Source organism: Emydura macquarii, unplaced genomic scaffold (assembly GCF_026122565.2).
Source record: "Emydura macquarii macquarii isolate MOO-44397 ecotype Brisbane River unplaced genomic scaffold, CSIRO-AGI_Emac_v2 contig_3287, whole genome shotgun sequence".
NCBI lineage: Eukaryota > Metazoa > Chordata > Testudines > Chelidae > Emydura > Emydura macquarii.
The window spans coordinates 4,945,308-4,955,943 of record NW_027133424.1 but is presented as its reverse complement, the minus strand read 5'-3'; the positions used below and the strand labels follow the sequence as shown (position 1 = coordinate 4,955,943).

Genomic DNA, 10,636 nt, shown 5'->3' with positions numbered 1-10,636 from the left:
ACAGGCCTGTTTCACCATCTCTGATAAAAGCAGGACACACAAAATTCTCATAAGCTGTTACCATTCTACAGTAAAATTATAGGGGCTAATCACAAGTTTAGGGTATAATCTGCACTGCAGATGAAAGTCAGGATGAACTACTCGTCCCCTACCACACAGTATATAGTATTTTACATTTAGGTACATTTCAATAGGGGTTGGATGCCTTTCTGAAGCATTGGGCATTGGTCCAGTAAAGACAACATACTGGACTGAACAGGAACTGCTTCAGCCAGCCATCTAAGTAAAACTGACTTGTAGCTCTTCTGGTAGGGGGAAAAGAACAGCACGTGCACCCTTTAGCCTAGCAATGTTTATGACAGCTATTTTTCTAGGGGAGAGGGTGGCCTAGTACCATAAGCCAAATCCAGCCCTAATGTAATTCCACTGATTTGCAGATGGGCATTTACTCTAGTACACTTCCCTGGAAGTGCTATTATGTAATACTGAACATATTGAAACAAAGTTATTTAGCAGGCCCATGGAAGATGAAATACCACTTTCAAAAGTGCAGTGGAGCTGTAGATCATAGAAAGGAAAGCCTCACTCAAAATATTCTATATCACAGGTACACCATACACCAAAGCTAGAGTAAATGTGGGCTAAGGTTATTTTTTTTAAATTAAATCCAATATATTTATTTCAGATCCTGTAATGAGCATGCAAACGGAGGGATTTTGGAATCAGAGAATGTGTGAGATTTAAGATTGGGGGATAAATGTAGTAGTTGAATCTTTCTCCTACACAGATTAGCAATGAAAGTCAAGTCATTGAATTTCAGTCTCTTGCAAACAAGGGCTAGAATGTAATTACTTTTTTCTTTAAATGAAAACTTAGGCCAAGATTTTCAAAAATGGGACTGAAACTATGCTCGTGGGGTGGGGGAGCATGCCGGCTGACTTTCATCCAACAGTTGCTGTGGATTAGCTCAGCCCTTCTGAAAGTCAAGCCCCATAAGCACCTGCCTACTAGTTGTATTATAATAGCACCTAGGAGCCCATAGCCATTGTGCCAGGTGCTGTCCAAACAACGAAACGATGCTCTGTACTACCACCTATTTAAATGTAGACAACTTCAAGAACAGCAGAATAGCTGAGGTACAGTGCTGTTATGTACCAGGTGATAGGCAAAGAATAAGATTATCTAACTGAACTAATGTGGATTGAAGCAGGTAAAAGGCAGTTTGAGCAGAATTCTGGTTTCACATTGATTCAGAGACCATCCATTTAACAGCAACATCAACTAAGACTGAAAGAGGTTGACACTTTTCTTCCAAGATCTTTTACTCCTTCCCTAATTGCTATAATGCAAATTCTATAAATGAGGATGGATGTTGCTCTCTTTAAAATATACAGCTTCCTCCTTCAGCTGAATTAGCTACAGGCAGCATGAAAAGTACAAGTTTGCTGCTGCTGTCACAGGGCTTCCAATCTCTTCAGACATACAGGTCCAGCATTAATTCAAGTATCACACTTAAACAGCACTGATGTGAAAAGGCCTCGGCTTTAGCTTCACTGACAGAAAAACCCCAAACTTTGCAGTGTGGGAAAATTCATTTTACCTTACACTTTCATTTGTACATATCACACAGCTTTACGACATGTAGCAACTATCCTATTTTGTAGATGAGGAAACTGAGGTACAGAGAAAGTGATTTGTTTTAGGGCACTAGTAGAGCTGGAAGCAAGAAAAAAGTCTCTCTCAAGTGCTCAGATAGCAAGGCCATACTGATTCTGCTTCTGAGTATCTCGCTATTCACTCAAACAGGGGGATGCTTTTGAACTTGCAGAAATTAATCCCAAACACAGCCTTTTCTGCCCTATATTACATCCACCACCCTCCAGCACTACTGGGTTAGCATCGAGGCTATGCAACAGGAGCAGTGTTCCATTTTATCCCTGTTCCTTTGAATGAGAGGATACTTAAAGAAGCGATTACAAATTGCAACTTTATTGATGTGATATTTTTATTACAGCAAAATATGCATCTAAATTATGTTCCTCTTGTGGCCCTCTTTGCTTCATTACCACCTGTGGATTTCAGTCCAGTAACCAATGAGGTAAAAATGAAACTAATATGCTTTCATGTTGTGGACTGGAGACTTGTGAAGAGGCTAAAAAATTCTGCAGGAAAGTCAGTTTTCTGCAGTCGACATCTCACAAACATGAATCTACTGCAAACAGACTTAATATAATCCAAGCAGAGCATCTGTAAAGTTTTAGGACAGAGTAAAATGTTTCACTGTATATGAGAGATCGCCAGCTCTGTCAGCAGTGTCAACACTCCTAGTAGGTGCTTGCTATTTAGGATCTGCAAGAAAACCATTAGTTGTAGTCAGAATAGAAATAAAATAAGCTATTTAAATCACTGACAATCATCAATATGTGTTCTACACATTTAAATAGAAACAGGGCAATGAAGGATTTGCACTCCAGGTTAATCACCAGCTATTTTCCCTTTTTCTTTACAGGACTCCTCCTGTTGAGTATACATGAGGGCTAGTGTCCTAGCTCCTCCTTTCCACATTGTCCCTTCTGATCTTCACTCATCTGGGGGAAAGATCAGTAGCCCAAGGACCACTGCTCCCTAGCTCCTCTTTGGTGGGGACTTATCTTTTTCCTTAGTCTGTTCCCTCACTTCCCCTCTCCTCCCCTCCCTGGAAGAAGCACCAACAATGGGCCACTCTGCTCCTCCACCCTCCTGCAGAACTCTTCCTTATTCAAGCCATACCTGACAAGTTGTTACTGAACATTTATATTGGTGGATCATAACTAAGGTTAAACTTGTCACTTTTTAAAAAAAATTAGAAGTCAGACAGGTAAACAAATTCACAGAAGCCCATGACCTGTCCCTGACTTTTACTAAAAATGACAAAATGGAGCTTCAGTCATCCCTCTGTCAGCCCGAACAGGCGTATGTTTCTCTATACAAACAAGCAGTACCTGCCTCAAAGAGCTCACATTCTAAAAAGGTCTCCTGTGCATTTTCCTATCCACTGAATGAGGCAGGGCTCCTATAACAGGCCATGCACCAATGAAATAAGAAAGATACTCTAAGATTGGCAGCACCCATTTGGCAGCTTCCAAATTTAAAACATTTAACTATGTTACTAACCCTTCGTATCATTACAAATGAATCAGTTTTAAGTAGAATGATTTTTTTTAAAAACATCTCAGTTTGGACAGTGAAAATACACTAGTCTCCATGTTATGTCTCAATCCCAACATTGTGGTAGCACATGAATACGAAGGAATTTCTTTATTTAAAAAGATTATTAACTTCTGACTTTGATATTTCTATTGGCTGTTGGTTTTGTATAAATTTGGAATTTTTAAATCCAGATTTTAGCCACAATAAGGCAGGGACTGTACAATGGACTGGGGCTCCAACACAATACAAAAATTTGATTGCACAAGTGTCAGATGCACTGTGGAACCCACTAGAAACTAGTTATGTCTGGAAAAGGCTGAAATGTTTATATTGATTTTTTAGGAGGAAATCTATTATGAGAACCAAATAGCTTCCAACTTTAGGAGCAGCTTTCTGTCTGGCCAGGTAGCAGTATTTTAATTAATACCAGCTAGGAAAGTTCCTTGAAGCCTTATAATTGGAATTCAGTACAGTACCTTTATATTCCCATCACAGTGTGCTGAGGCTATAGATGTAGAAACTTTCACCAGCCTTGTGGCTGACAAGTGGATCTTAAAGTGTCTATGGAAGTGAGAGTAAAGGCAGTCCATAAATAAATCCACTTCTTCTTGAGTAACCTCCCCTGGAGTTTTTTGGATTGTGTCCCATAACGCTTTTGCATCCTCAGGATGTATGGCATATGAAATGTCCAGAGACTGGGGAATGCAGGGTACAGAGAAAACAAGTTCTGTTGCAGTGATATGACTGTCCACTTTGCACCCAGTCCACATAGCAGCCATCCAGGCAAGATTGAGTGGGCTGATAGTCAAACGACTGAAATAACAGTCAAAGGTCTTTTGAAACCAGGTGCCAACTATGCCTGTGTAACTCTCTGCCCCATTTGCAAGGAACAAAGATAAACAAGTAAAATCCTCTGAAACACTCTCCAAAAGCTCATCTCCAGATATACAGCAGAACCAACCCGACCACACCACTTTGTCTTCTGCATTTTCAAATGGGAGCTGAGATCTTGATGCAATCTAGGGGAGAAAGTCTGCATTACATCTCCAAGTTCTAGGATGCATTTGACAGTTCTTAGCAGAACAAAACTGATTCTAATAAGATTTGCTGAAGTACAAGAATTCCTCCTCCCAAAAAACAATAGCAAAAATCGCTTCCACCCAAATCAGTGGTTTGATTTTTAGAAGTGCTGAAGTTCCTATATGGGTTTAGGTGCCTAATTTAAAGATTTTGGCCCAAGATCCCAAGTTTTGGCTGTGCAATGCACTAGTTTCTATGCCATTAGACCACTTTGGCTATTTGGACAGTTTAAAGACGGTTTTTGCAATTCATTTATTATACCTATAGAGGGCCTGGCTCCTCCCACTGAAGTCAGTGGAAGTGTTGCCATTTACTTCAATGGAAACAGAAGCAACCCTCAAGTCTACATTAGTGACGCTTAATGCAGCATTTGCATTGTACATTAATTTTCCGCCAATAGCTGCAGTACAGATCATCTCATTTCAGTAGCATCTTTCCTCTGAGGACCTCAAAGTGTTAATGGGCCTTTACTATGGCAGGGAAGTAGCATTACACCCATTTTACTGATGCAAGTAAGAGACCTGATCAAGATCCTATATCAAGTTGATGGCAGGAGCAAAAACAAAGGAGTGCCAACTCCTACTTCTATGCTCTAATCATAACAGATTTGTACCCAAATCTATGTTTGAATGGATCCACTGTTTATGAAGAGTTCCACGAAAGTGTTAAAAAACAGACAAGAACCATATTAGTTAAAAGCACCAGGATATAAAAAGGTCTGAATCCCAGCATACATGAAAATTATAGCAGCAGCCATAAATATTTTAAGATGCTACAGTGAGGCAATTCAGAAGTGTTAAGATATACCCCATTGCTATCAACAGTGCTAGCTGCAGCTCTTACCTGGACAAGGATTGCAACCTGGTCCTGATCCGAACCTTTCAATCCTAAAAGGGTGGACAATGTCACTTTGATACCAAGATCACTGCCTACTTCTACAGCAAATCCTTTCTGCTTTTCAGCAGCAACAAAGGCACTTAGATGTCTAGAATACTCCTTCAGATTACCGTAAGAGAATTTGTACATGGGAGTCACACTATACAAGGTCCATTGTTTGCGTAGAAGGAATGCTATCTTCTGAGGATCAGCATTTTCCTGGAATCAAGAGAACAGTATTCAGTTTTGTAGGCCTGCCCACAGTTCCTTTCATGGAATGGAAGAAATACCCATACACTGCATCAGCTATACAGGTTAATCAGCCGTGTTTATTCTGTTAGCTATTTTTCCTAACTTGTCAGTATATATTTCCATGAGCACTGCTGAAGGACTGAACAGGGCAATGATTTTTCTATTTAGAAAGTAGAGATGGAGGATACCAAAGTCATTGTCATCTATTTTCCCACTTCCTCTCCCAGCTATAGCATTCAGGCATCAAAGACTGGATTATAGTAACAATGTTCTCCAGAATATAATACAGGCTAGTTTTAAAGAAAAATCCAGTGAGTCCTATCAATGCCCACAGAATCTAAACTTTCATTTCAGAAAAGTTAAGTTTCTAGCCGTTAGGGTTGCAAAGATACTCAGTTCAGGTTTGGAAGGCTGACAGAAGACACATGCCTTTGTGTAGAAGACAATTTGAGTGGCTCTGATGCAGTTCATAGCTTTGCAGAAGTTGTCAGTTTTCATTGCTGCTATTCAGAAGCTAGTAGACAGCAGAGGAACTGACAAAAATTAGGTTAATTTTACTTGCTGCAGTTTGTGTAATCTGTGATCAACAAAAGGGGCAGGCAATGGAGATGTTCAAGAAGCCAATGGAAAGAATAAGAGTAGCACACCCATGCCAAGGAAGACTGAGAGAAAGGCAGCACATGGGAGACTCTCCACACATTTTAACAGCAGCTAGGAGGTGCCAAGACCGGGGAAGGGGAGAAGCCGGGGGAGCCCACAAAACAGACTACTCCTTTTTTCCCCAATCAGCCAAAGGGGCCTTGGGAAAGAGATTTCAATTTAATCACATTCCTGAACTGCTAAGCAAAGCCTGAGACAAAAGGTGGGAATTCCCTAAAGAGGGTCAAGAAACAGCAGCTTAGTAGATGTCCCAACACCTTGGCCTTTCCCAGTAGCTTGGCAAGGGAGAAGGAAAGAACTGCCTCTTCCCACACCCTCCTTTATATCTGACTTTGGCTAGTAGTGTCAGTCCTGTAGGAACTATTGGGTGTGTGGGAGGACAAAGGTGCATATGCACATGAACATGTGGGTGGGAGGTGGGGCAGGCATGAGAGAGATGGCAATATTGATGAGAGGTTAGAAAAAGTACAGCAAAAAGACTTGAAGGGGAGAAGCGAAATATACAATGTAAAATATAGGGAAGAAAACAGTGTATGATGCTGGAAAAGTAAAGAGAAAAAACACTGGAGATAATGCAGAAAGACATACCATGATCTATTACAGGAAAGTAGACAGAAAACTTACTATGTCTCTTGCTTTGGTGGTTATAAAAAATGTGTTAAAGAAAGTTGGCAGGATCACAAATAATACAGTACATAACTGTTGTATTCCTTTAAATTGCAGGGGAAATGATTGGGTGCATGGGTATTTTTCACCCCGATAGGCTTATTCTTCAGGCCTGTAAATGTTTGGTGAGTGCTTCACACTATTTGAAATGACTTAAGTGAAAGGCGTTTCTCTGATCAGAAACAAATAAATCCCACAACAATTAGAGTGCTCTACAAATTTTAAAGCCCATTCCTTTCAGGAAATGCATGATGAACATCCTAGCAATTGAAACATAGGAAAGAAGCCATTATCTCAACATAGGAATTACTGTGAGAAATACAATTGACATTAGTGACTCAGCATACAGATCTAGTCAACAATAGAATGGTTAGATAAAGATGTCAAACAAGCTGTGGCAGCTGATTTAAGATATGAATAGACACATTTTCTTTAGTGAAATCAAATTACTAAAAACCCACCTGCAGTAATAATGTTTGTGGAACTGCTCTCCTAGCTGGGCTCTGACCAAACAGGGGGTGTGTCCTGATGAACGTCAAACCTCTTGAGAAATGTGTAGTACTTGTAAAGTTGATTCCAGTCTCTGCAGTTTTTCTTCCTAAAGGGGTCATTCCCCTAGAATCAACAATATCCATATCCTGTGCATGGAAAGAGCCAAAAGACTGAAAACTTACTATAATCAGAGTGGAATAATTTAAATTATTAATTTAAATCAATTAAGTATTTGTATATCATTGATTCAGATCATACTGACCCTTTGTAAAACTAATTCAAATTGATCAACTAAATTATAAATGCTTCTTTCTAATTCAAATGCCACTACTGGTAGGGTCTCTTATTTGACTTTTACAGAACTGCTATAGGCAAGAGATAAAATATTGAAAATTAAGGTGTTCCTACAAACACTTGAGCAAGTATATAATTTTACTCATGAGAGGAACTAATGTACTTAAAGTTAAGCATGTGTACAAGTGTTGGAGCTAAAGTTGTAGTTTTATTTAAAAAATAAATAGAACACTGAAGCAACTTTGTTTTGAACTGAAAATGAAGTTTATTAGCAGACTGCATACAATTAAAAGTTTAGACTTGCAATTGATTAACAAAGTTATTATGAACTGTTTTATAAACAGGCCAAAAAGTTAAAAAATAGGAACCTAGAAAATTAAGCTCTGAAACCCATGCTTAAGGGTGGAATTTCCAGAAACATCCAAGTGATTTAGAAACACAAATCTCATTGACTTCAAATCCTGATGGAGGCGTATAACCTGGTTGAAGCATGCAGCTTTCTTGAGTCATAGAAGTTTAACGTATCAGAAGGTGGTGCTGGCTGTAAATATAACATTAGCTATTTGCTTATTAAGACGGTTTTTGAGTTTGTGCTATTCTCATGGTAAGGATGTTAAGTTCCTGGGCTTTGTTCAGCATAATCAACGTTTTAAATGAGAAATTGCTCAGTAGAAAGAAATCTGAATAAAAACTGAAGTCTACTAAGAATTAGGAAACAAAACAAATGCAAAATAGTCATCTTTGCAATTTAAGACTACAAAATGGGAAGGAAGTAAAGAACCAGCAATATGCACCTACAAAAATTTGATTTAAATTCACTACAATTCCCCCCCCAAAAAATAACCATTTAAAAATTAAAAACCATGTTACTAGCCCCCTTGGCCAAAGTAGAGATTGATAGTTCATTTTAATGTAAGATCCTGGGGAATGCTCTAAGCACTAGACACAGTTAACAGATTGTAAAAGCTGTTCAGCATAGAAATCCTTGTTTTCTTCACAAACAGCTTGTAGGAACCACAACCTCAACAAGGTTTATCTTAATAAAATATACTGAGGCCTGCAATTGTATGAGGATACCCTCACAGTTCAGATACAATGTGAGGAACAAAGTCACAGCCTGAGGGTTTTCTGTCACAAACTGGTCCTGTCCTAGATTCCCAGCACTGTTGGACAAACACTGGTTTGTTCTGTTGGGATCGAATCTTCCGCTAGAGAATTTCCTGGCAACAAACTTCTTCCCCACTTCCCACCTGGGCCTCCGGACTGACAGTGGTTCAAAAAAAAAAAAAAAAAAAATCAATGGCCCTGCTGGTATCGAACTCATTGTTCCACTGGGGTAGAACAGCCCAATGTTAATGGCCCTTGACTGCTCCGTCACAGCTTCCCAGACATTGATGCAGCATTTTAAGTGAAGACCTGCCCTGTGTAACACTTAAGTGAAGATGCTCCTTCATCAGGAGATTAGGGTTGGTAAAACTACATCACTGGGGTGTGGGATTTTTCTCACCTCTGAACGACAATTATATTGACATAGATCTGAAGTGTACACCTGGCCATAGATTCTTCACCTGGAGTATGTCTACACCAGTGTTTCTCAATTGGTGTTCAACGGAACCCTGGGGTTCCGTGGGAAAACTGTTGGGGTTCCCCAAGAAAGTGACATTGCGCCACCGAGAGCAGCTGCTCTCCGCACCACCAAAAAAGGGAAGATGTCCCAGATTTTTCAGCAGAGGGTATCGAGTATGAGTGTAATTTCCCCACGGAGCCTAAAGGGTTCCGTGGGAAAATTTAATTGAGAAATGCTGACCTAGTTGTTTGTATATAATTTGCTTATTTCGACATTTTTTGGGCTCCATATGTAAAAATACTGTTAAGAGTTTGGGGGGGGGTCCACAATTATTTATCAAGTTCAAAATGGTTCCGTGGCCAAATTTAATTGAGAAACAATGGTCTACACTATAAGCACCACAGCTGTAGCTTTGTCACTGTAGCGCAGACACTACTGAAACAGAAAGGGTTTTTCCATCACTGTAGTAAATCCACCCTCCCAAGAAGTGATGGAAGACTTTTTCCATTGGCCTAGTAGTACCTATAATAGTGTTTAGTCTCTCTCTCTCAGGAGTGTAAATTTTCACGACGCTGAGTGAAGTAGCTAGATCAATCTACAGTTTGGATGTAAACTTGGTATCAAATACCAGCTACAACAACGAATGCTCAAAGCCCCACCGAAAGTTACATTCAGAAGGGAGGCTGAAATGTTCCCAAGCCCAGCATGGAATGCGCAAGCTGACAAAGACCCATCGCCAAACCGCTCACATCTTCATCCGCCCTAACTAAGGAAAAGGTTCCCGCCTCTCTTCCCCCCATTCCAGTGGAGCGAAGTTAGCTTAACACTCAACGCCTGTGAAAGATCGGGGTCGAGTAGCGCAATTTCCTTCTTCTAGCCACTGTAACAGGCAATTGAAACGATGCCCTCCTCCCCCTGGGCCTTAGGTTGTGAACTCGGGGGGCCTTGTCCCCTCCGTGTCTGTTACAGTCTCTGGCCCGGCACGCTGCCGGCAGTGGATAAAGCAGAGGACGGGGGGAGGGGAGGCGCGAGATCTAGCGCAGCACAGCGGGGTCGCAGGGCAGAGTCCGCTCCCTCCCCGGCTCGCGCGCGCGCGTTCAGACCCGAAGCCGTCTCGCAGCCCGGCTCCGCGCCGCGGAGGATGTCTCAGCACGGGCGAAGCAGAGCCGGGCGCCTCCCCGGGCGCGAAGCCTGTGCGGCTGGTGCGCTACCAACCCGCCCGGAAGGACAGAGGGCGGCTGGCTGGGTCCCCGGGCGGCTTCCCCAGCCGCCGCCGCCATCGCCAGGCAACTCGGCGGGCTGCTCAGCACCCCGGACCGTGCGGCGGGGAGGGGGAAGGAAAGTCACGTACGCTAGACACGGTGCAGCACGCTCTCACCTGCCGCAGACTGAGGCGCCCGGACCGGCTGATAGCGGAAACAGCTCACGCGCCGCGGACACACTAACCGCTTTTGTCCGCGGCCTCCGCGCTAAAAATCGTTTGAATCCCCTTCCCGGCAGCCCATGCGGTGAGAGGGGGCGGGGGCACGCGCGTGAGCCTAGGCCGGGCAGTGTGTCACG

At 41.8% G+C, this 10,636-nt stretch overlaps 1 protein-coding gene across 3 annotated transcripts; it reads right to left on the bottom strand.

The window, feature by feature from the left end:
• Nucleotides 1-1,753: 1,753 nt before the first annotated feature.
• Nucleotides 1,754-10,578, bottom strand: CENPL (centromere protein L). Of its 3 annotated transcripts, XM_067532603.1 has the most exons (6): nt 10,455-10,578; nt 7,185-7,361; nt 5,277-5,364; nt 5,113-5,156; nt 3,666-4,208; nt 1,754-2,349 (listed from the first exon to the last, which is right to left on the bottom strand). In XM_067532603.1, exons 2-6 carry the CDS (start codon nt 7,356-7,358, stop codon nt 2,278-2,280), a joined length of 921 nt encoding a protein of 306 aa, XP_067388704.1. In that variant the 5' UTR covers nt 7,359-7,361; nt 10,455-10,578; the 3' UTR covers nt 1,754-2,277. The 3 variants fall into 3 exon arrangements, with proteins under 3 accessions (XP_067388704.1, XP_067388702.1, XP_067388703.1); XM_067532601.1 differs by having other exon boundaries at nt 5,113-5,364; XM_067532602.1 differs by having other exon boundaries at nt 5,113-5,364; nt 10,428-10,486.
• Between the last annotated feature and the right edge of the window lie 58 nt (nt 10,579-10,636).

What these genes read in the sequence shown, in the direction of transcription:
- CENPL (XM_067532601.1), bottom strand. Translation starts at nt 7,358, where the DNA reads ATGGATATTGTTGATTCTAGGGGAATGACCCCTTTAGGAAGAAAAACT. An exon ending in CACAAACATTATTACTGCAG is followed by an intron (nt 5,365 to 7,184) that starts GTGGGTTTTTAG and finishes TCTTGATTCCAG; the next exon opens with GAAAATGCTGATCCTCAGAA. An exon ending in AGGTTGCAATCCTTGTCCAG is followed by an intron (nt 4,209 to 5,112) that starts GTAAGAGCTGCA and finishes TTTCTCCCCTAG; the next exon opens with ATTGCATCAAGATCTCAGCT.